This window comes from Taudactylus pleione, unplaced genomic scaffold, assembly GCF_031769625.1.
Source record: "Taudactylus pleione unplaced genomic scaffold, aTauple2 ptg000055l, whole genome shotgun sequence".
NCBI classification, from domain to species: domain Eukaryota; kingdom Metazoa; phylum Chordata; class Amphibia; order Anura; family Myobatrachidae; genus Taudactylus; species Taudactylus pleione.
The window spans coordinates 13,583,574-13,608,397 of record NW_028284457.1 but is presented as its reverse complement, the minus strand read 5'-3'; the positions used below and the strand labels follow the sequence as shown (position 1 = coordinate 13,608,397).

General features: G+C 43.2%; 1 protein-coding gene across 2 annotated transcripts in view; it reads right to left on the bottom strand.

The window, feature by feature from the left end:
- Positions 1-1,064: 1,064 nt before the first annotated feature.
- The window catches only part of PPM1K (protein phosphatase, Mg2+/Mn2+ dependent 1K), a 37,309-nt gene continuing 13,549 nt past the window's right edge, over positions 1,065-24,824 (bottom strand). For both annotated transcript variants that reach the window (XM_088464444.1, XM_088464443.1), the window contains exons 2-7: positions 21,292-21,814; positions 20,688-20,788; positions 15,331-15,496; positions 6,584-6,728; positions 4,074-4,208; positions 1,065-2,478 (exon numbers count right to left, since the gene is read on the bottom strand). In XM_088464444.1, coding sequence (XP_088320570.1) covers positions 2,347-2,478; positions 4,074-4,208; positions 6,584-6,728; positions 15,331-15,496; positions 20,688-20,788; positions 21,292-21,737 — 1,125 coding nt within the window. In that variant the 5' untranslated portion in view covers positions 21,738-21,814 and the 3' untranslated portion in view covers positions 1,065-2,346. The remainder of the gene's footprint in view (positions 2,479-4,073; positions 4,209-6,583; positions 6,729-15,330; positions 15,497-20,687; positions 20,789-21,291; positions 21,815-24,824) is intronic.

The following is a 24,824-nucleotide window of genomic DNA, read 5'->3' as shown; positions in this document are numbered from 1 at the left end:
GAGTTGTAGTCAGGAGAATGTGCCGCCGGCAAGTGGTTAAGAAGCAACCGGCAGTGATAGGATGCTGCAGCACTACACAGGACAAACTGAGCGGGTCCTGTAGGACCCGCTCAGTTTAAAAAAACAGGTCCCAAAGTTCCTGTAGCTCGTAAAAACGCGCTATAGCGCATATTTTGCGAACCCTGATGTACGGAGACGATCATAGATATAGTTATCGTTCATGCAGGCATAAAAATGAACGATATAGCGCTGAACGATATCGGTAATAGATATCGTACCGTGTGTACACGACATAACTGTCCCTCCTAGTGCCTAACCCTAACAGTTGTGGTAAGGGTTTAAACCTAAAAGAGTAAAAAAACCATGTCGACCCTTTGTACCGGTCGATCTTCATCCCTGTCAACCTATTGCCTGTCTACCTAGACACGGTCAACCTTTTCATCGACTATCCATTGACTGCCACCCCTGCATCTTATCGTTGGCTGTATTTACTACCAAATCCACACTGAGGTCCTATGTTAGATGTGTATGTTTGAACCTATAATTCACTACTCTAGGTCACCTATACCAAATTCCTGGGTCATGTAAAGGAGTGCAAGACCAATATTTGTGGCCCACCAGCCAGGCACAGGGAGAATTTTGCTAGAATAACTATAGTACAAACACTCTTCCTGGGCCCTGGGTACCCTAGTAGCTTTCATGTCTGTCATTGTATTGGGTCTCACTTAACCCATTAATTCAATAAGATCAGACAGCCTGGCAGTGACAGAATGAGTTGCAGTCACTGTATTGCAGAGCTTAGTCTCATAAGTGAAACATGTTAAAAATCTTATCCTGCATGGGAGCTCCCTCACCACACGCAGGGGCGTGTTACTGCCGAGGTGTGGAGGGAACCTGATACTGCAAAGAATATTTTTAAGGATGGGGGGGATTACTTATTGTACAGGCACGATTACATTTTATTGCTGTAAAACAAGTGCTAGACTGGATTGCTAGTTTATTATACCTTCATAAATAAGAAATAATTTTTTGCAGTCTGTACACCACACATTTAATAATAACTCTTAAAACAAATCCCTTAGTCCTTTATTTATTAATTACAAAACCATTATATACATAACCTAGTTCTGCACATTACATGCCATAATAGAAAAACAGCAATGAAGTTATTAGTATACAGATCAGTTATTTTTGAATGGTAATCAATATTATTAGTACATTTGATATCTGAATACTGTACAGCTTAGGGGTTACCAGGTCAGCAACACAACAAATACATTAGTGGTGCACAGCTAGAACTGGATTTGAACGCAGAATATTGCCATGCAGGATGTGTGCCCAGATTAAATGTCTACCTGCAAAGGATCTAAAGTGTTCCCAGTATTCCAATTTGACTTGGTAAGAATTAGAGACACTTTTCTCATACTTAACCTTTCAATTCCCTCACCACTGACTTCTATCACGGGGATAAAAATTTATCCACCCTTTAACATTTACAAAGCTCCTCAAACATGTAGAGTCATTAGAAGCTTGCCCTGTATCCACGTAACCCTGTATGTAGCTGGCATACAAGCACATACCATATATGTTGGCATATACAGATTTACCAGCTCTATTTGTTTTTATTGAGAACAAAGACACTGAATAATCTTCACAAATCAACTTGTCTGTAAATACCCCAAGGTATAAATACCTTATTTGGTCTAGTGACACCTCTACAGATACTGTTTATATCTTACAAGCCATAGGCATATTTATACACAACTGGAGCTGCTTAACATGCAGTACAAATGACAAAATAGCAATAGAGAATTGGGGGGAGGGGGGTAATGGGCCAGAACACATGTCTACCCTGCTCCTATTCACATTTTTGTTTAGAAAACCTTCATAAAAAGTACACAATGAAACAAGTTTAAAATGTATGCAATACGACTCCCACTTATAAATACAAACTACACATTTAGGGTAACAGAAATTGCCAGCAAAATATGTTCACTACTGTAGTGCAAAATGAGCAATAAAGTGCCCAGCTAAGTTGTTCCTGTATATAAGCCATACCGCATGTTTGTGAGGAAACATTGAAGAGCAAGGCTAAACTACAAGATGACTGGTGTATCAATCCACCAAAATAGCAACATTATGTACAATAGTATATTCAAGCCAACATGTACAGCTGTAACCAAAGAATCCATTGTCTATAGGTCCTTTCTTCCAACACAAACTAGAGTACAGATAGCAGTAACCAGAAAATCAGAACTGTTAGTTGATTTGATGAAGATAAAAAGGACTGTGCATGAAGTTGGATGGATTTGTGCTTCATATTAACAAATGTGGAGCAGGAATTGATCATGCCCATCGCCCGCTTGACACAAAGCTGCGGCTGAAAGAAAAACTGACTTCAGAACTCTTGTGCTTTCCCCAGGCTCCAAAGGGAACAACGATAGCAGTGCTGTTATCCTCTGCACCATACTGGATAGCCTGGAAATGACAAATGCAGTGTTACAGTAGTACTACACCTCACATTTTAAATATGGAGTTTATTAAATGTTTGCAAATACATAGATTTAAAGCTTTATAATTTACAGGGAGTATGGGCCCGATTCAGAGGTGACGCAATGCTGCCGTTGCTCACTTGGCCAATGTGTACGAGTCTAGTCACATGGCACGCGCACCACGATGGCTTAGATATGGCAGTCAGTGTTAGGATTTGGACCCGGAGTGACTGACCAGGACAGTTTGTGGGGGCGAGTGGTGATGCAAATGCAGGCGTGTCCTGATTGCATCCTTGTACGCAGCTTCACTGGTCCCAGCGTCATACTTCAGTCAGACATTCTGAGCAACCATAGGTGTGACTGATGGGGTGTCTTTATACGCAAGCAGCGGACTAGAGACGCCTCAAGCGGACGTCTTAAAACAAATCCCTAGCGGATTTTACATTAGCATATTTTCACACAACGGCTGCGTACGGGATTGCAACGGCAATGGGATTTGTGTCTACCTCTGAGTCAGGCCCTATGTTATAGAATTCTCACTATTATTGTGAGCAAGTGCTAGAAGATTTCTACAATCTGAGTGGAAAGAGAATGTCCCTTTAGAAAACAGTGCACAAATGAGATTTTAATTTGCAGAGTGAGATTACATGGCCCTTTCCATTCGCAAAAGATTTACCTTTCGCACCTTGTCCTATACTTTCCCTGGGACCCATTTAGCCCAATTTAAATCAGCGTTAAAAAAAAAAAAAAAAAAAAAAAGTGCACACCTAACAAAGACAGTCCCGGTATCCCATCTTTCTGATTAATGTAGTAGCCCATAAATGGAAAGTATTTTAGGAGAACTGTTAAATATTATTTAGTGAATGCAGTTCTAAAGTGGTAGAAGATGAACTGGCCACAGTTCCTCTCCACACCCCCTAGTGGTTTATATAGTAAACAACAATTTTTTAAAGCCACCAATTATTGGCATTTTTGCCCACAGAATTTAAAAACGGCAATACTATTATGTGTAATACGCAGCTGGTTTTGCACTTTATAATATTGCTGTTTTAAATTCTGCAGGTTAAAATGCTGATTATCAGGCGGCTTTGGAAAATTGTCATTTAGTAAATAAGCCCCTAGTCTCCTGAAAGTAGGCATGCATGTTGATGTGCACAGGGTGGGTGATTTAGGTGTACTAGTAAAAAGCCAAAAAGGAGCATAGCGTATGTTTCATAGGGGCTATTCAGAGTCAGGACAAATTAAAAAAAAAAAAAAAATCTACCTTATTAGCACTTATTTGCAGCGTTTATTATTGTGACATTTTTTATATTTGCATATAATGGGTGAAGTTAATTTTGGGCAACACACATTTTATATAAAGATTTATAAACAGACTTTATAATATGCAAATAGAAACCAAGTAATTAAGCATTTAGTTTGTTATTAGATTATTTTCAGAATAGAATATCTATTGATCTCTACTGCACTGTTTCTCAGCAACCTAGCACTGTAGATGCAGTGACTGAATTTCTCTTATTTCTAGACATAATGAACTGTATTACTGAGCTAAAGCACTAAAACAAGTTGTGCAACTCTTACCTGTTCAGTGAGCACTTGAGCGGCTTCACTAGGATCGTGGCACTGGTTAATGATGTCACAGATTTCCTGACTGTTGACTATGAAGTTAATGCCATCAGTAGTCAATACCAAAAATCCATCATCAGCATGATGTAGCTATAAACAAAAGTTTAAAGGATTACCCAAGATATAAAAAGTTGCTATGAACTGAAACAGGTGGTAACTTTTAATTTATTTAATTACTTTAGTTCATTGTATAGACATGCATGTGTACAGACAAGATGGCATTGAATCTATAGACTGCTCCCCCGACAATCAATAATTCTAAGAATTTTCTTAAATAGCACTTTACATCGGTGGAAAAACCCTTCTTATATGAAGAGGTCCTCAAAAAGTGACAAGGTCATTGGGCCTGATTCAGACCCACTCGAGCGGCTGTCCGCTCACAAGTGGGTCGATGTTATGGACTGAGCATGCGCACGACGGAGGGAGCTCCGTCGTGCGCATGCGCCAGACGCGACGAGCGATGGAAAGTCCTTCGCTCGTTGTGTCCGATCAAAGGGGGCGTGTTGTCAATGTTGATTGACAGCACGCCCCCTTTGGTGGGCGTGCCTCCCTGACGGGGGCGTTCCCACGGGAACGCCTCCCGTCAGAAGCCGGCCCACTGACATCACTAGTGATGTCAGTGGGAGTGATTTTGGCTCTGATAGAGCCAAAATCACTCCGGAGCTTGCGGTTGAAAACCTCAACCGCAGGCTCCGGTTCGCAAATTCGATGGTCGCGATGGTCTCGACCATCGCGACCATCACAATGCACGCTCGTATAGCCTGTGGGTGGTGACCCACAGCTATACGAGCGTCCAGGAGGACGCTCCATGAAAATGGAGCCCGGCCCTCATTCAGAGCGTGCGCTCTGCTCAGAGCGTACGGCTCTGAATGAGGGCCATAGCGTGTTATTAACTCCCACAGGTAAGTTGCCACTCCCTGGGCTGCAGGGTAAAAGAAAAAATGCAGCAACTTCACCCAGGAATGTGTAGTTTATCCAGTAAAGTAACCACCATCATGAAATCACATTATTAAAAGCAAAAGTGGAAGTTAATGTAACAGTTGAACATAGGGCAGTAAATCTCAGTATCTCTCTTTAATTTGCCTCCATCCCCAGCTGGCTGGGAATTCTGGCCTGCATTTTATTTACCGTAGCTGCACACCTCGCTGTGACAGCCAATGAGTTGCCCCCACTTACAAATACCTGCTGATAGCTTGCTGCAGTCATGGTTGAGCCTAGACCCCATTCAGCTAATGGACCCAGATGTGACGTCGATTGAGAGAGGAAGTGCAGTTTCATGCCCTGAAAGCGCTATTATTTTATCGCAAATGTAGTATCCGGCCACCAAAAGTAGAAACTTGTACCCTCGCCACACTTCTACACAGTGGCTCGCTTCACTCGCCACATTACTATTCCTATTAGATTTAAACATGGATATTAAATGAGGACCTCAGGGTCCTTTAGCTGAAGGGGATATAGCCACAACCCTACTTGCTACTGGCTTTTACCCTCGTACTATTCCAGCACCTTCTAGCCCCTTCTGTAAGCAGCTTGAGCTACTGCTATACAGTTACCTTAGGCAATATAAATACAGTTACTTATCACAATTCTGAAATACAGAAATTATATAAATTATAATCTATATTTTTAAATTATACACTTTATTTTAACATCCTCTAAGACAGAGGTTCCCAAACGCGGTCCTCAAGGCTCCCAAACAGTTCAGGTTTTAGACATATCCATGGTTGAAGCACAGGTGGTTAAATCAAATTGACTGAGGTACTAATTAAGCTACCTGTGCTCAGCCATGGAGATCTCCAATACCTGAACTGTTGGGGAGCCTTGAGGACCGCGTTTGGGAACCTCTGCTCCAAGATATATATTTTGGCATAGGAAAATATTTTATATCCTTACACATATAAACTCATTTATTGCTCTAATACATCTTTCTAATACGGGCTACACTCCAATAATCTAGAAAATGGGGCATGCCTAACCTATGCACACTAAATACATAACTTACCTCATGTGAATGTAAATACATACACTATATTCATACTTGCCAACAATATGGCTGCCCCCCTCCAGGAGGAGGCAGCCACGTCAGCACAGCGGTGGGAGAGTTTGGGAGCAGATGATATGATTTGTGCCGAATCGAGTCATCGCAGCCCTGCCACCGCTACACAATGCCAAGTTTACCAGCATTGAGCAGCAGGGTTGGGGCCACAATGACGCGATCACGTAATCGGCTCTCCCCCAGACCTCCCACGTGTATTGTACGCCGGTGGTGAGGGGAACGGACAGACGTGCGGGCGGCGGCCGGGAGACTTGCCCACTTTTCTGGCCATTCCGGGAGAGCAGGTCTATATTATAGTACATATGTTGCACATACGGCATTATAGCCTTATTTGACAAATTTCCGATATGGGCTACATTGGATAAAAGAAACTAAAACAAAAAAAAACATGCATAAAAATATGTCTCACCGTAACTCGCTTAGTTTCGGGCTCTGCTATCACTCCAATTGGCTTCAGATCCAAATCTCCTATGCTTCTAGTCATTGCAAGTCTGCCATTCACATGGGGCTGCCCCAAGCTGTTCCAAGCAACAAAGCCACCACTTTCCCTGATCCTGAGAACAGATGACAGAAAGACAAATGTCATGAGTAACAAGAACAAACGCTGCACACAGAATACATCAGTATACTGTAATTTGTGTACATGTTACATATAGAAAACGAACAGCCTCATGCTGTACGTAGGGACAAGAGTACTAGGTATAATTAATAAAACATTTTTGGGGAAGGGATCTTTAAATATAGTTGTAGATTTCAAGACAGTGGTGACTGCCAGGAAAACATATATGTACAGTAAAATGGTAAATTACATTGTTGTATCAATAAGCAATTGCTATGGAATTAGAGATGGGACATACGGTTCTGTTCAGGAATAGCAACACCTGAATTATTGCTCTCTTAAGAATGAAACAATATTGTAATTCTGCAGATACTGCAATCTTAATATAGGCATACACTATACAACTATCAGGGCGATCCGCCCGATATCCGCAGATCGCCCCAATAATTGTAGTGTGTGCGCGGACGTCCGAGGGTTAAATATCAGTCGGGCATGCCGGACCGTGCAGCATGCCCGTTCGATGTGATATTCTGTAAGTAAACGTCAGCCGCAACGGGCAGTGTATGCCCAGCTGCGGCCAACTGACAAGACATTTCCCCATTCCTTCCCAGGGAAGGAATGGGGAAAGATCTCCTCCCCGAGGGCGAATCGCAGATATTGGGGCTAATACCCTGCGAGACATTTCACAGGGTATGCCCGCAAGATCTGCGGGGTGTCCTGCAGCCAGATAAAATGTCTGTCGTTCTGACAGGCATTTTATCTGGCAGTGTATGCCCAGCTTTAGTGATCTTTTTTTAAAAGGATAGACAGGTTATAAAATCTAGCCAAGAAGACTCCAAGAGGATAACCAAGACAGCTGGTAAAGTTATTTATACTTGAGAACATACAACCCTGGGAGGTGTGCTTTTCATTTTAACGTTATTATTTACAAAAACATGGACATGTAGCTCTTGCTGAAAAACAAAACAAACTTAGTAAACTCACTCAAATCTCTGGTTAAAAACTAATTGCTTGGTGAAGCCAAGCACCTAGCCTACCAACTTTGTTTGCCCAAACAAGTTTGCCCAGAAGAGGCACCATGTCCTGAGATCTCCAGCCGACACTCACATTATATATATATATATATATATATTATTATTTTTTTTTATTATTTTTTTTTAGGCAAACTGAAGGGTTTGTAACTGTCCATGACCTTTGTCTGTTCACTCAATGGAGCGTACACACGGTCAGATTTGTCAGACTTGTCAGATTTGTCAGATGAACGACTGAAGTTTTGAACGATTTGAACGATTTGGACGATTTTTGACTGCATTAAAATGAATGGAATCGTCCAAGTCTGACTGCAAACCCATCAGATGTCAGATATCGTTATCTGACAAACGGGAACGCGCATCGTTGATCGTCCATCGTTCAGGCATGTCAGATATGAACGATTTTCCTTCAGATATGAACGACTGAACGATTTTTAAATCGTTATCGTCCATATCTGAAGAAAAAATCTGATCGTGTGTATGCACCATATACCAGTTAATTGGTAGCGTTGCATGTGATGCGACTGCAGCCAGCAGTGCTTCAGCTGGAAACACTGCATCACATGCGATTGTGCTGCACTGCTGCTCCCCCAGCTTTTGGGGAGGAGATCCATTCTACACTTGTGCAGAACCGATCTCCTTCGACTCCCCAGTCCCCCCGGAAGTGATGCGGCAGTCTGTGACCCCTGACATCACTACCGGAATTGCACCACAGAATGCAGTGCCACATGCACTCTAGTGTGCATGTGCCGGGAATCACAATGCGAGAAGGGGAACTTAGTTTCCCTCCATGCACTTTCTTCAGGGTCCATAGGGGGTCCACAGGATTATAAGCTGGATCTGGATCCACGGGCACCATCCTCCTCTGTACCCCGCCCCCAAGCCACAGGCACCTCAGTTTAAGTTGGTGCCCGGCCGGAGTCTGGTCACCGTTAGCGCAGGGGGGCTGATTAGTAGCCCCTAAATTTGTTTTATTTAATGAGTTTTTAATTTTACTTTTATTTTTAAAAAAACTCTTCAGAGCGGCAGCATCGGACTGTCCATGGGACGTCCAAGCTGCCACTCATACACCCCACCAGCGCCACGACGCCAGTACAGTGGGGATCGAGGCGGGACCCCAGAGTCTGTACTAGCCGGGCTCTGGAGGTATCCCCAGGCTGCTGCCGGATCACCGGGGAACAGGTAAGCCGCTCTTGCGGTGACAGAGTACATGCAGCTTTTGGCCTCCAGCCTGTGATAAAGCTGTTTGTATATCGAAATGCGCGTCGGCAATTCCGCTTATGCTTTGCACCACTTTATAAATATTATATGCTGTGAACATTATACCAAATTGACTTTGTACACGGAGATGCTGAGCTGTGCAGTGCGAGGTATATGTATGCCTGCAGGAGAACAGCTATACTCCGATCCTGTATCATGTTAGCTACGAGTGCTGCTTGGTACACACATGCCACACGGGGATAATCTCCATAAGATCAGTTTATTACGTACCCACACTTAGATACTTATACCCGATGCCACGCTGATCCTGCTGGATGGCAGGTCTCTGACTGCAGCAATTGTAGGAACTGCATAATATCTCCATTTTTATAGATATAGGATTGTATTACCATATAAGAGGATTTCAATCCATACGGATGACCATTTATTAATGGTGGTATAAGGGTAATATCACTTATGATATCAGTGTAGAACACCATTTTATTAGGTGTTCATATTAAGGATAACAGAATGCCACTGTGATACTAGCTATTGGACACAATGAACATCGTGCAGGTGTAACAATACAATTACACTCTGCAACTTATGTGACAATTTTATCATTAACAGTGTTACAAACATAGGAGGAATTTCTGTAAAAATTATATAACTGGTCTATTACAAATCAGCTGCAGAAAACATACCAAGAACAGCATTATTTCAATCTGAATTAGTTGTAATTATATGGTGACAGCACAGAAACATTTGGGATGCTAATTTACATAAGCATCAGCGGAATCATATTTTAAACACTTGTTTATTTCTTTACACATTCTTTCCTATTTCTGTTTTTATTTCGCTAGTTTTACATGTGCTAATTAAAATAAACTAATAAATGTTATCAAATGATTTAATAAAAGTTATATTTTAATATTTGATACATTGCCTGAGTGCACCTAGTCCCAAAATTCTTTTTCCACTTCCCCTATTCCCTGGTTAAATTTATTTATCTATATGTAAACTTTGGTAGCACCCCTCTCCATTGGACTCTGTTAATAGTATTATTTACTGTTATTTTGTGATGTGTTTGATGAGAGGTAAAGCAATGAAGTAAAATATCTACACTTCAGTGCAGTGGATATATCTATGGTTTCTATCCCGAAATTATTGCAGTTTTCCCCTGGGCCTCAAGCAGTTAATGCCTATCCAGGGGTGCCGCTACATATGCAGCCTCCTCAGGTGGCGCAACAGTCAGTTGTCCCTTTTCAGGGGCTCTCATAGAGGGGGCAGCTACCCTGGGTGGATGTGTTTTCTAGTTCAGTCAAGAGTTTAGCGGCTTCTTCAGCTTTTCAATCTATGCTGAGGAGTGACAAGCCCCATAGGGCATCTAAACGCCCTATTGTGTCGTCCCAGTCTACGCAACTGTCAGACTCGGATGCGTCCTCAGATGACGGGGAATTGCCTGAGGACTCTGACTCGGAGTCTCCTGTCTGGGAGGTAGTAACTAAAGTCTTCTATTAATGTACCAGCATTGGTACGGTCGGTGCGATCCATCCTTGACAGAGGACGATGCCCCGGCCCCTAAGTCCAAATTCCCAAATTTCAAAGTAGATGTAGCGGTTTTACCTCTCGCTGACCAGTGGACTGACCACATGGCGGAGGCCTGGCAGTCGCCTAGTAAGGTTGCAGCCGCAGAAACATTTGGCATCTAGCTACCAGTTTTCTGCAGGGCATTGCAAGAAGTGGGAATCCCCGTCTTTTAAGCAAGTAGAAACTTGCTTAAAAAGTCAATTTATTCTCTCTTGGGGGCTGTGGCCCTTCCGTCTATGGCTATCTCCTGGGTAGCTAAGGCCATTGAGAGCTGGGCCAATGTACTTGAGGACAACCTTACTGAGGAAGCTCCTGAAGTCCAGAAAGCTCTGGTGGGACAGATGAGAGATGCCGCTACCTATATTGACGAAGCGGTTTTGGATGCCAGTCTGCTAACCTCCAGAGTCTCAGCCGCAGCTGTGTCTGCCCGCCGCACTTTGTAGTTACGTTCTTGGAGGGTGGATGCTGATTCCAAGGAAAGCCTGGAGGCCTTGCCCTTCAATGGGGAGTTATTGTTTGGTCCTGATTTGGACAAAATTGTAGACACCCTGGCAAAGTCTAAGTCGGCTTTTCTGCCATCAGCTACTGCGCCTTCCAAGGCTAGGACCTTTGCATTTTGGTCCTTGTGTGTTCAAGGGAAGTCCAATGGTCAGTCCTTCCCCAGGCAAACTGCCACTAAGGCAGCCTCTAAACCAAGAAGCAAGCTTGGCGTGCTCAACGCCCTGCTTCCAAACCAGAGGATCAACCCTCTGCCTGATGGGACGGGCTTCCCTCTGGGGGATCCCAGAGTGGGAGACAGACTTCTTCTATTCGCCCAGCGCTGGTACAACACCACCACGGATGCCTGCGTACAAGAAGTGGTCTCTTTGGGGTACATCCTCTCCTTTCGTCACAGGCCTCCCCACCAGTTTTTCTGCACAGGTCCTCCTTCAAACGAAGCCAAGGCCCTGCAGATTCAGGAGGCCATAGAGTCCTTGCTGAAAGCAGGGGTTGTTATTCCAGTACCGCCTTCTCAATGCGGGACATGCTACTACTCTACTCGGTTTCTGGTTCAGAAGCCCAGTGGTTCTCGTCTGCCTATTCTCAACCTGAAATCTTTGTACAAGTTCCTCAGAGTGCCCAAATTCAGGATGGAAACTTTGCGTTCCATCATTCTGGCTGTGGACCCTGAGGACTACATGGTTTCTCTGGACATCCAGGACGCATACCTTCATGTTCCTATAGCGCCTTCACACCAGCGGTATCTGCGGTTTGCAAATACGGCAGGACCACTTCCAGTTTCAAGCTCTACCCTTTGGTCTCTCCACAGCCCCAAGTGTGTTCACCAAGATTTCGGCAGTCATGGCTGCCCATCTTCGGAGCAAGGGTATACGGCCTCTTCCGTATCTCGACGACCTCCTGTTGCTGGCAGGTTCTTCGGAGGAACTGCTACAACATCCACACCTGACGAACGCTTGTCTGCATGCGCGCGGGTGGCTAGTAAATTGGAAGAAATACTTCCCAATTCCCTCACCAAGGATGGTCCATTTGGGAGCCCTTCTGGATTCTCGGCAGCAGAGGATCTTTCTGACTCCAGAAAAGATCTCCTCCCTGCAACTGCAGGTGCATAGTTGCCTGTACAGTTGCAGAGTGTTGGTTCACTCAACAATGCAGGTTCTGGGGTCCATGGTGTCTACATTCGACATGGTGGAATATGCCCAAATCCATCCCAGGCCCCTGTGGGGGCTGATTCTATCCGAATGGAACGGGCTGCCACTCCGGATCAAGACTCAGATGCTGGTATCAGACATCTCATCTCACCGACGGTCACAACTTTTGGATCCCGGACTGGGTTCTCCTGACAACAGATGCCAGTGTCTGTGGTTGGGGTGCAGTGACAGGTTCACTCTTACTTCAAGGAAGTTGGACAGCGGAATAAGAAATTCTCCCGATCGATATTCAGGAAATTCGGGCCTTCCAGTTGTCAAGTCACGTTCTTCACGGAAGAGTCGTGCATGTTCAGTCCGACAACACCACCACTGTAGCGTACATCAACCATCAAGGGGGCACTCGCAGTCGGGCAGTGTCATGCATCCTGCCTTGGGCGTAGTGCCATCTTCCAGCCATCTGGGCAGTGTTCATTCCAGGAGTCCTCAATTGGGAGGCAGACTTCCTCAGCCATCACGACGTGCATCCTGGGGAATGGTCGCTTCACCAAGAGGTGTATCAGCTCCTTGTGGAAAAGTGGAGCCTGCCGAAGGTGGACCTCATGGCCTCCCGTCACAATCACCAGTTGCCCGTGTACGGGTCCAAGACAAGAGATGCACAGTGGTGGCCGCTCTGGCGGACCTTCCAGTTTGAGAATCTCTTCCTTCCGATATCCCTTCTGCCTCGGGTTCTTCGGAAATTCAAGCAGGACAGCGGCAAGCTTATTCTGGTGGCTCCAGCTTGGCCCAGACGTCCTTGCTATTCAGATCTTCGGAGTCTCTCCATCGACACACTGTTTCTTCTGCCTCAACGTCCGTACCTGTTATCTCAGGGTCCCTGCATTCTTTGACGGCGTGGCTCTTAAGGTCCAAGGGTTTCTGGCTCAGTCTATTTCAGGCTGCTTCGGGCGCGTAAGCCTGCCTCTGCCAGGATTTACCACAGAGTGTGGAATACTTCTTTTCAATGGTGTGCCTTGAGACATTACGATCTCCAAGTGTTTCGTGTTTCTAGGATTATGGCATTCCTTCAGTCTGGTTTGGACCTTGGCTTACGCCCATCTTCTCTGAAGGTTCATGTCTCCGCACTGTGTGGTTTCAGCGTAGGATTGCTCCTTTACCAGATGTCCGCACCTTTTTCCAGGGTGCTCTCAGGATTCAGCCTCCCTTTGAGCCCCCAGTGGCTCCTTGGGATTTGGCAGTGGATCTTCGGGCCCTCCATCTGAACCCCTTGAGTCTGTGGAGATCAAGTGGTTGACTACTAAGACTTTTTCTCCTGGCGATTGCTTCGGCTAGGAGGGTTTCGGAATTGGGGGCGCTTTCCTGTCGTCCTCCCTTTCTGATTTTTCACCAGGACAGGGCTTCGCACTCACCCTGGTTTTTTTGCCTAAAGTGGTTTCTAAGTTTCACATTAATCAAGATAGTTGTTGTTCCGGCCTTTCAGTCACCTGACCATTCGGCTGGTGAGGATTCCTTGGATGTGGTCCGAGATCTCAGAATTTATGTGGACCGGACTGGTTCAGAAGTCGGGTTCCTTGTTTGTCCCCGGTTTTCACAAGAGGGGTTGGCCGGCCAACAAACAAACTGTAGCTAGATGGCTTCGTTTGGCTATTTCTGAAGCTTATGCTAAGGAGGGCTTGCCTGTTCCAGCCTCTGTTAAGTCTCATTCTACTCGGTCTGTGGGCCCCTCATGGGCAGCTAGCCGTGGCGCCTCAGCTGTGTAAGGCGGCCACGTGGTGTTCCATCCAGACCTTTCTGAGGTTCTATGCTTTTGACACCTTCGCCTCTCAGGATGCTTCCTTCGGGCGCTGGATTCTCCTTTCAGCACAGGAGCGTCCTCGCCCTTAGTTGGACTGCTTTGGGACATCTTTGAAGTCCATAGAGTCCACAGAGCGCCCGCCTTCATATGGGCTGTGTGGCTGGTCTCCGGTTTTCAGTCTCCCTTTCTGTATGGTTCTTGTGTGTTCCAGTCTTCCTTCTCTCTGTTTTTCCTCCTCCGGCCTTGGTTACTTACCAACTGAGGTGTCTGTGGCTCGGGGACGGGGTATAGAGGAGGATGGACCCAGTGCATCCTGGGAGCTAAAGCTTTAACTGCATGGTACCCGTGGATCCAGATCCAGCTATACCCCAAGGTCAACCATGTGGACCCTATGGACTTCGAAGAACGAGATAAAGGTAAGTTCTTACCATATCTCTCATTATCTGGCTGATCATCAGTCCCCCCCCGTCAGACACTCCGCTACACTCTGCAAATGGGGGAGGGGCATTTTGCATCAGTGGGGAAGGGGTAATATATATAGAAATATGATGCTGGGGGGAGGGCAAATAATAAAAACACATACTCGTTACAGGGGAGGAGGAGAAGGTGGGGGTGGGGGGGAAGGGTTTAGAAAACATGGATTTTTTTCTATTATTTTTAACTACTAATGGTGGGTGTGTGTGTGTGGGGGTGTGTGTGTGTGTGTGTGTGTGTGTATTATTAGGATTTATGACTCCTGGGGTTGGGGGGGGGGGGGGGGGCTATTGCCTATATCAGGTGGAAAATTATTTTATAATGGGGGCCTATGGGCATAGGAGGGGATGTAAAACACCCCCTAGTGAGAGATATGATATAATAAATGAAATGAAATATTTAAATATATTATTGCAAATCATTTTTAAAACATAATTAAATAATTTAAAAAAAGTGACAACTTCTGAGTGGTTTACTGGGAAAAAAAATTGTCAGTCAAGTGGTTAAATCCAAACCTGGCCATGTCATAAAATATGCCATACCACTGCAAGGGCATCGGACATGCCACCTGTCCCCATATTAAATACCAACTGTAGTAAATACATGGGGGCAGATTCAATTCAGTGTCTGAAAATTATGGACTGCCAGGGTAGTAAAACCTTGTTTTGTTTTTGCATGGGTCCAACAGAGGTGCAAGCAAAAATGAGCAAGTTCTAAATACCTTAATATCCAAAACTGTTACATTACGTGACATTGCAATGCGGCTAAATGAATACCCCATTCTGTAGTTTTATTTTGTTCCTAGCCTCCCCACCACAAAAGAATACATTTTTTTTTAAAATTATATATAAAATAATATACCTTTGCCTTTCCTCCTTCCGTTCAGGTGTATGATCAATTGTGAGCTTCAGAGGCTTTCCTTTCCGACACAACAATGCCCGGCTGTCTCCAGCACTAGCCACTACTAGCTCAATGCCATCACGCAACAAAGCTACTGTTGCAGTGGTCCCAGAGTTCAAAAGAGTTGCTAAAAATGCCATAAGAAAAGTAGGAATGTTAATAACAGAATAAAGGCTTGAGGAAAAAAAAAAAAAAAAAAAAAAATGCCAACAACAATTATTTTTGCCTTCCTAACTTTGTGTGTCAGTAGAAATGGAATATGAAGCAGCATGCAGAATGTAACTGGATAACAGCAACATGGCTCAGTACATGCTCAATAAACACTTGCCTGCTCTAAGTGTTGCATTGCAGTATCGCAACATCACTACTACAAACAATGCTACAAAGTCAGCTCCCCACACAATTCAGTATACTGCAAATCAAAAACATGTTGAGTTTATCTTACTGCTTTATTGTAACTGCAGCACTACCAAAAATAAAATGTAAATAGCTTTAAATATAAAACAGCAGTGAATAAGGTTTGCAGATATAATCCCTGTAACCAACAATAAATCAAAAGTCACTGTAGAAAGCAGTTTAGCATCTACAAAGGCTGAATGCTTGCCATAATTGTCATTCTTAGATTTGTTTGTGCAGGGCCATATTTATGGTTTCATGTCCATGTATAGATCATGATACCCATAATGTATTGCGCTATATAAATATCTTAGTGCTACATAAGAGTGCAACAGCATTACATACAATGCAAAATAACTCAACAAATGTGTGAAATAGAACACACACATTACTGTCACATGACGCCTAAGGCTGAATGAACTGGTTTTTCTTGGGGTAGTAGCTCTTATTCTTCTCAAGGCAGTAGGATCACAGCTTGTTGAAATTCCAAATGTATAAATCATATGTATATTTGGTGCTATTAGATGCAAACATCACAATAAAAAAAAAAAACCTTTTAGTGTAACCAAAAAGTATATTGCGTGGGATATTTTTTGTTTTATGCGGAATTACAATTTTATGTGCATAAAACTAAGATCAGAAACATATCTATAAGTTATAGACCAGTCCATAAAAACATTACTGATTACAGCATAATGTTCCCCTTCTAACAGCTGACAATTCTTCTGAGGGACAGAGGCCTGTACTGAGCCATGTGGTACACTAGATGAGTCACATACAGCTAATGATTCACATGTAACAGCTACAATTTCACTATGATCATGTTTTAAAGCAGGTATTATTACAGACACTGAAGCTGGTAATAATAGGTTTATAGATTTAGAAAAATGAAAGTTGCCATAATAAATGGAACACATCACAGGCCACATTTTTCAGCTGCTACTGATATTTACTGTAAATGGTTAGCAGGCTAGAAACAACTGCTCTTATAGAAATGATAAGGCACTAATACACTGGTAGAGGGAATAGCAGTGAGGTCCTGAAATGCATAGTGAGCCCCCAATGGCCTTGACTTTGCACCAGTGTGCCTAGATGGTCTGACCAGCTCACATCACTTTGCGCTCTTGGGAGGTGCCTCTGCACTAAGACATGGGGAAGAAAGAGGAGGGGTGGGTTACACTAAAGCATAAGTATCCCATTGAAGTCCAATCTAACATGTATGGGTACAAAATTATGCCAAATTTTATCTACAGAAGAAAAGGACCCAATTAGATGCCGAATTGGACTAATTATAGTTGCAGTAAGGCAATGGCCACACCTGACAGTGTGCGCAAACACTGTCTGACCATTCTAACAGACACTCAGGCTGAATGGATCTGGTGGAGCCATGTGGACAGGATACTATTTGTATGTTAATATCAGGAGGCTGACCTTTTACACAGTGCACTGCTAGTGTCCATTAAATAGAAAGCTAAGTAACAGAATTCTCCTTAAAAGGCATTGCACATTGAGTCATGCTTTACATTATGAACATGGTAACTAATGAAAGCTACAAGGGCATGAGGAACCAGTCTAAAACAGGTTTAGCTGACTTCAAATACCAATGCTAAATCATTATCCATAGGCTAAGAAAGCAGCAAACATACGTAGTGCTTTCCAATCAATATTTGCCATTGAGAAACTTAAATGTGCTTATAAAGAGCCAAGCTTCAGGTTACATTTGTGTTCAATAGTAAAATAAACCTGCTTTAAATGTAAAATCATGAAGTATTAGTTGAAGACAAAAGATAAAATAAAGCTGGCTAGGTTAACAATGCTTATGTTGGATTCCTAGATTTTGGAACACTTTATAGACAGAAAATAATCAATGTAACGGTCTCCAAGGAAATGCGGCTTTTTTGAGAAATAGCCAGAAAAAGTTTATCTAGGTTACATAGTATAGAGACACAAAGTGAGCAATGAACCACATTGGACAATGAAACGGAAAAATTGCAGAGCAAACAAAAGTATTTTTAATTAGTATAAAATTACAATGACTTTGGGTGTTCCAAACACATTTATGTTCAGTATACCACCAATCATAAATATATGCACCTATAGGCTCAACATACTTACATGGTTCCAAAATCTAGGAGGTGTTTGCCAAATAAGGACAGTGGTTAAGTGTGTCAAGTGTGCCTAATTTGGAGCTAGGCAGAGGAAAAATATATATAGCTATACACAAATTATAGTTTGTAATTTTCTGTCTTTCAACAGCACTAAAAACAAACAAAATAAAATAAAAAGAAAGAAACTGAGATCTTTCAAGATATCTTAACACTCACTGGACATTTTTTTTTACTTCACGTTCATCTCAACTAATGTGACAAAGTGGATGTTGGGACCTTCCTGTAGTCCAGGCTAGGAACCGCTGGACTCCTTCACCTGGGACAAAATTTAGGAGATCTCCCTTTCCACTGAAGCCCAGCATTATAACGTCCGGGGCCTCGAGGTCTAGAGCTGCTCACCACGTGCAGTCTGTCACAAATAACACGCACACAGAGGCAAATAGGAAATTCACCCAGGGGGTTTATCAGACAAAAAACAAGCCTGCAACACCAAGATGTTAAAAAAAAAAAAAAAAGTAGCAAGTAACAGAATGCCATACAAATATAAATTTCTAGTTAATATAAAGATCTAGTCATGAATAAATAAATAAATAAAACGGGCCAGAGCTTATAGAGACAAGAAGTTTTATAGTGCTACTGCAATTATCATAATGTGTATAATGGTTACACGATGGCCGGCACTCCTGTTGTGGAACTACACATCTCATCATTCCCCAAGTAAAACTGTGGTAGGGCATGCTAGGACATGCAGTTCCACAGCAGCTGGAGTGCCACACATGTCTACCACTGGTTTTTAAATGGCACATAGTAGGATGGAAACTGCACAAAAAAAAGTGCCAAATGCTATTTGAAATGCTTTATAGATTTAATAAACATTATTATTATCTTTGTCAGGAGGGAAAAATATAAAATAAAACAAAAAGGTGCATTCTTTTTTTTTTTTTTTTGTCCTTTGGTGCTGCAAGCTGAACATTTCAGTTAAAAATAGTTGCCATGGTATTATTTACCTATGTAAAACGAGGCTATGTCAAGGGCTCTGAAATACATTGAACAGCTGACTGCTGAACCCTGGTCCCCATCACATAGGAACCCGCTGCCTGTTTAAAGGCACAGAGAGCAGCGCTTTCTTTCCAGAAACCATTCTTACTTGCCAGATGAATAATTCAGAATGATATAGATTATCATATCAAGAGTCTTACAGTATCAGGTGACAAGTTGGCCCAAATCACATGAAAATTAAAGAGACAAGCTGTAAACGGTACAAATTGCAATATGCAGCTTATTGCCAAACACTGCAATGTATAATTGATTTTAGAAGCTAGAAGTGAAGCTATGATTTATATTAAATGAGAAGATGCAAGAAGTAGAACAGTTTATTACACAGGTCACAATAACAGAGGCGATTTTAAGCTATTGCTCAGTTTTAGAATATAGTAATAAAATTCCTACATGTAAGAAACGGAAAGGAATGATCCAACTATACAGTAGTACATCGTAAAATTAAGAGTAAATAAGCATACTGCATATCGGTTGTCTGTGCTCTGCACTGTGATGCAGTTATTGGAAAGTTACAGTGCCTTATCAATTAAGCTGCAGTCATTTATTTGGAACAGAGAATAAAATGGGACAATATTTCCCAGTCACCTGTAAGGCTAGAGAAAGCATACAGGTCTGCAACTCGTGTGAGTTTGGAAGTTATGCCTTAATCAGGCAATCAACCCCATGTAAAGAAGGATACAGATTTTCAAAAAATCAGTCATTAAAGAGAAAAAAAAAAAATTATATTCAAATCCAACAAGCCAGAATGGTCTTTTGCCCAGTGTATTTTAGAGCCAAGGTAAAAAACACCTCAGTAGTTTCAACTATAAAAGATAAATAAGGTTTTTTCTTTTTTCAAATTTACATACAATAACAAACTATTAAAGCTTACAATAAAAACAAATATTATTGGCAAAGCATGGTGTTGATTAACTTTCCATTTACCAGCATCATTATCCGTGTAAGCAGGAGAGAAATTTAAATTCAGCCACAATAAACTGAATTGCCTATGGCTTCCAGTAATCTACCAGAAAGTGACTTAACCCAGTGATCAGTTTAGCTAAAGCTAGTTAGGCACATATCCACGCATGTTAAAATGCATCATTTGCATAGGTTAGATAATTAAAAAGCTATCCGTAATGTTACAATGCATGTTAAATAGTAAACTTAAGGGTGGGAATTAGCACAATATGCCATGTTCAAATTTAATTTACTTAATTTGTATGAACAAAAAGTAGAAAACTGCCACATCATGGAATTCTATTAAACTAGAATGTTTATACACCCATCAATCAATGTGGTAAGAGTTGGTCAATGGGAGAACGGTCCTAAAAGAGCAGCAGATACAATATACAGTTCCGCCTACAAAGAATGAAATGCTGAGATATTCTGGATAATGGGGAGATTGCTGGTCCAGTCTGTATCAATGTAATTCAATTAAATTGGTGTATAAAGAGAGCAGACTAGAGGTCAACAGATCATGAACCTTGCTAGTTCCATAATTGGTTTTACCTTGTAAGGGCTCCAATTACATAAAACCAACAGACCTTTTCTGCCAGATTAACAAATCTTATAATCATCTCATGGATTCTGTAACTTTGCCTGCCTAAGAAACTTAACAATCCTTGTGATAAACATTCGGCAATATACGGCAAACTAAATAATTTAAGACTGACTTGACTATTGTCATTTCTATATTCCTGTGAATGCCTGAGCTGAACTATTTAAGAAAATCCTGGGCCCACTGAAGATAGAAAAATTAAATACAGGACCTACCGTCAGCAGATAGATGAGCTTGTCTTGCAAATGCTTTATCAATTTCTAGAAAGGCTGTGGTCAGCACTTTCTCCATATCTGGTTCCTGTGTAAGCAATTCCCTGTGGGTGACAAATGTTTATTATTCAATACAAATAATCTAACACACATACATACGAAAACCACTGTGGATCTCATTTAGGGGCAGTTTCAGAGATGGACGCAAATCCGATGTCCTCCGACACCTCCTGCGGCATTAGCATTTTCGCATCGCTGCTGCGTCCAAAAATGTAGCAGTGGTAAAAAATAGCGTCCATCTCTGAATCAGGCCCTTAGATAGAAATAAACGCGGCTAGAGGATACAGTATTGTAACATGGCAAAGTGTTGTTGTGTTGCAGGGGGTGGGTACACATTTAAAATGTCTGATTAGAAATAGAGTTAGCAGAGGGGCTTGCTCTCTCTCCATTCTAGATTTCCGTTTTAGCATAAAAGCTGCCCAGGTATTTGTATGCTACATGCATAAACTGGCAGTACTTTCCTGCAAACCTGTTCTACCAATCGTTAGGAAAGACCCTGTAAGTCCAGCAAACCCATACAAGTGGCAACCAAGAAATGCTGACTTACTTGATGTACTTTGCCATGAACCTGTCACAGAAATCAGCCGCTGCAGGCCCTCCATGTCCATCATAGACCGCAAAATACAAGACCTCATCGGTGAGTTTGGCAAACTTGAACCGGTCTTCATTTTCCTTCCTGTTTCCTAGCTGAGTGGCGCATCCAACCTTAGACAGGTTAATGTGTGGAATAAGCTTGCCATACTTAATACTGGGCGGAAGCTGAATAGGCTCATCGATTCGATTGTCCCAAATGCCAAAAGAGTCCCAAGTGGCAGGCCGCCCACTTCCATCAGGGTCAAAACGGGAAGAAAAAGACCTGCGACTGGTGGTGGAGCACTTGCAGGTTGAAGCAATACGAGGGTTATCTTGCAGGACCCGGGATATCAACAGTGCTCCTCTCCTCACCCCAGACCCTCCATGCCTTATAAATGTAACTAATATAGCTGTTGACATTCCTTGACTACACAGGGCGTGGATTGAAAAATAAAGTGCTGATGTTCAACAACTTCAGTGTCTTCAGATGGATAGAACTGCAATTTGTAAAACAGAAAAAGTTATGATTAACATATAGAATACAACTGTTTTTTATTATGTATCCGAGGGACTGACAGAAAAAAGGAAAGATTGATCCAAAAATATACTGGTAGGTTAATTGGCTCCTAACAAAATTACCCCTAGTGTGTGTATGTGTGTGTGTGCGCGCATGTGGTAGGGAATATAGGGCCTGATTCAGTCCCACTCGCGAGCAGCTGTCCGCTCGCAAGTGGGTCGATGTTATGGACTGAGCATGCGCACGACGGAGGGAGCTCCGTCGTGCGCATGCGCCAGACGCGACGAGCGAAGGAAAGTCCTTCGCTCGTTGTGTTCGATCAAAGGGGGCGTGCTATCAATGTTGATTGACAGCACGCCCCCTTTGGTGGGCGTGCCTCCCTGACGGGGGCGTTCCCACGGGAACGCCTCCCGTCAGAAGCCGGCCCACTGACATCACTAGTGATGTCAGTGGGAGTGATTTTGGCTCTGATAGAGCCAAAATCACTCCGGAGCTTGCGGTTGAAAACCTCAACCGCAGGCTCCGGCTCGCAATTTCGATGGTCGCGATGGTCTCGACCATCGCGGCCATCACAAAGCACGCTCGTATAGCCTGTGGGTGGTGACCCACAGCTATACGAGCGTCCAGGAGGACGCTCCATGAAAATGGAGCCCGGCCCTCATTCAGAGCGTGCGCTCTGCTCAGAGCGTACGGCTCTGAATGAGGGCCATAGATTGTAAGCTCCACTGGGCAGGGACGGATGTGAATGGCCGAATATTCTCTGTAAAGCGCTGCGGAATATGTGTGCACTATATAAATAACTGGTAATAAATAAATTGTAAACAATACAAAATTATTATTATTAACAACATTTACTCATATAGCAAAAGCAGCTCTTTAAGGAGACCTCTGTAGTTATTCATGTCACTCCCTGAGGCAGTGGACCTTACCATATAAATTCTCTAACTCACATACAGGTTTATTTTACCAAAAGTCGGTTTACCTACCAGTACGTGTTTAGGAAGAAACCGGAGCAACCAGGGAAAACATATAACCTTCTCAGAGACAAAGGTGAATCCAGAGAGGGGTGGAGATGGAGTCGGAATGAAAATACCGACAGTCGGGATCCCAGCATTCAGAATCCCAACGCCAGGATCCCGACAGGGTTGTTGGTATGCTAACCCTACCCTAACCCTCCCTCTTTGGTACCTAACACTAACCTTCCCCCTAGTGCCTGAAACTAACCTCCCCCTCGCCGCACCCTAAATCTAATCTTCCCCCTATTGTCTAGACCTAACCCTAGTACCTAACCTTCCCCCGAACAGAGTTACTTACCTTCAGGATCCCGGCGGCCGGGATGCCGGCACCGGGATTCTGATCGGCGTCGGTATTCTGGCACCAGTTAATGTAAGCGTCAGCATCCTGACCACCAGGATGCCAAACGCATACTGTGGTGATGATGTTCCCTCCAGCCAGGGAGAATGGAGGGTAGGAAAGTGTGGTAACGTTTTTCGTGCCTGCTAATGCACACTGCAGGGATGTGTTTAATCACCGAGCAGCATCATCGGCTTGTTTATCAGCTACCAGGAGTAGCCATGCAGTGTGCAGCTGCAGATACAGGGTAGGACAGTGTCATCATACCCAATAGCACTCTGATAGGTGAATAGCTGAAACGAATTAGAAAGCAGGAAGCTTTCATACAACCTGGACAGTGAGGGACTGCAGGAGAAAAGTTATTTGTGATGTTCTCATAGCACTAGGGTCTGGTTTTTAAATCAATAGAGAATGTACTAAATGGAAATGGTGTTACTTAAATCTAGAAAAGAGACTCAAAGCCGAACCCCCTCTGGGCCAAATATCCATGCCCACGTGCAACCACTGGCTGTGCACTGTACTGGAGCACTTTGCCAGATGCTGTCAGTGAAGAGGGAGAACACCTCGGCATAGGAACAGGGTTTTTGCCAGTTTCTGAATTGATAAATACGAGATACAGCGATGCATAATGCACCCACACAGCACCACCAATGATAAACAGACGACTTAAAAGCTCAGAGTTTAGAAGATTATGATGTAGCCATGGACAAGCTAACTAAACTACAGGGAGTTCGGAAAGTCCCTCCGAAGTGACCCTGTTAAGTGTGTGACAGTGGGGCATATTCATCATCAGGGGCCGTATGATGAAGTATTCACCTTGCCGCGGGGGATACTTAACATTGGAGCAATTCATCATTGCTCCAGTGCGGGGACAGCTGCTCCGAAAAGCAGCTGTCCCCACGATTAGTAGCACAGCTACCAAAGTAACTACGTTACTTACCTGTCCCAGCGTGACCTGGGGTCACGAATGCACAAAGCCACTGTGGAGTCAGTAAGGAGGCGGAGGTTCCCTCTTCGCATCCCTGAAACAAGATGGCGCTTGTTCTCGCAGGCAAACTCCGAAAACTTTCAGTTTTCAGAGTTTGCTGATTATCAGGTGGTCCTATTCCAACCCCTGATAATGATTGGCCCGGTAACTCAAACATATGGAAACTAGCAGATGATGAATAGGCCCCAGTGTCACACATTTGCACACAGTCACTGTGGAGGGAATTTCCAAACTCTCTGTACAACCCTGAGCTGTAGGACATAATCAACAGTGTTTGGCCACTACAAGAAAAGGATTCCTCTGAGAGTGGGGAGGGGTGTGAGGTAGTGGTAAAATCTAACTGAAAGACTAAGGTGTATGGAATGTAGCTTGGTGACCAGGATTACCCATGCACATGTAGTAAATGGAAACCATCTGCAGGTGGGATGATGTGATAAAGATTGGCTCAACACTAGTGTTATATTTTTGTAAATTATTGCCCCTATCAAACAGATAGTGTAAACTTCAATGGGTAAAAGCCTTTCCTGAGTCCACTACATTTTATCCAGTTCATATACAGTAAGCGAACAAGCTGTTGATTCAGTTGTATCTTTTGGAAACAGGCAGCAATAAATAAGTTAACCTGAAAGTGGTAAAATAAATATAAAAA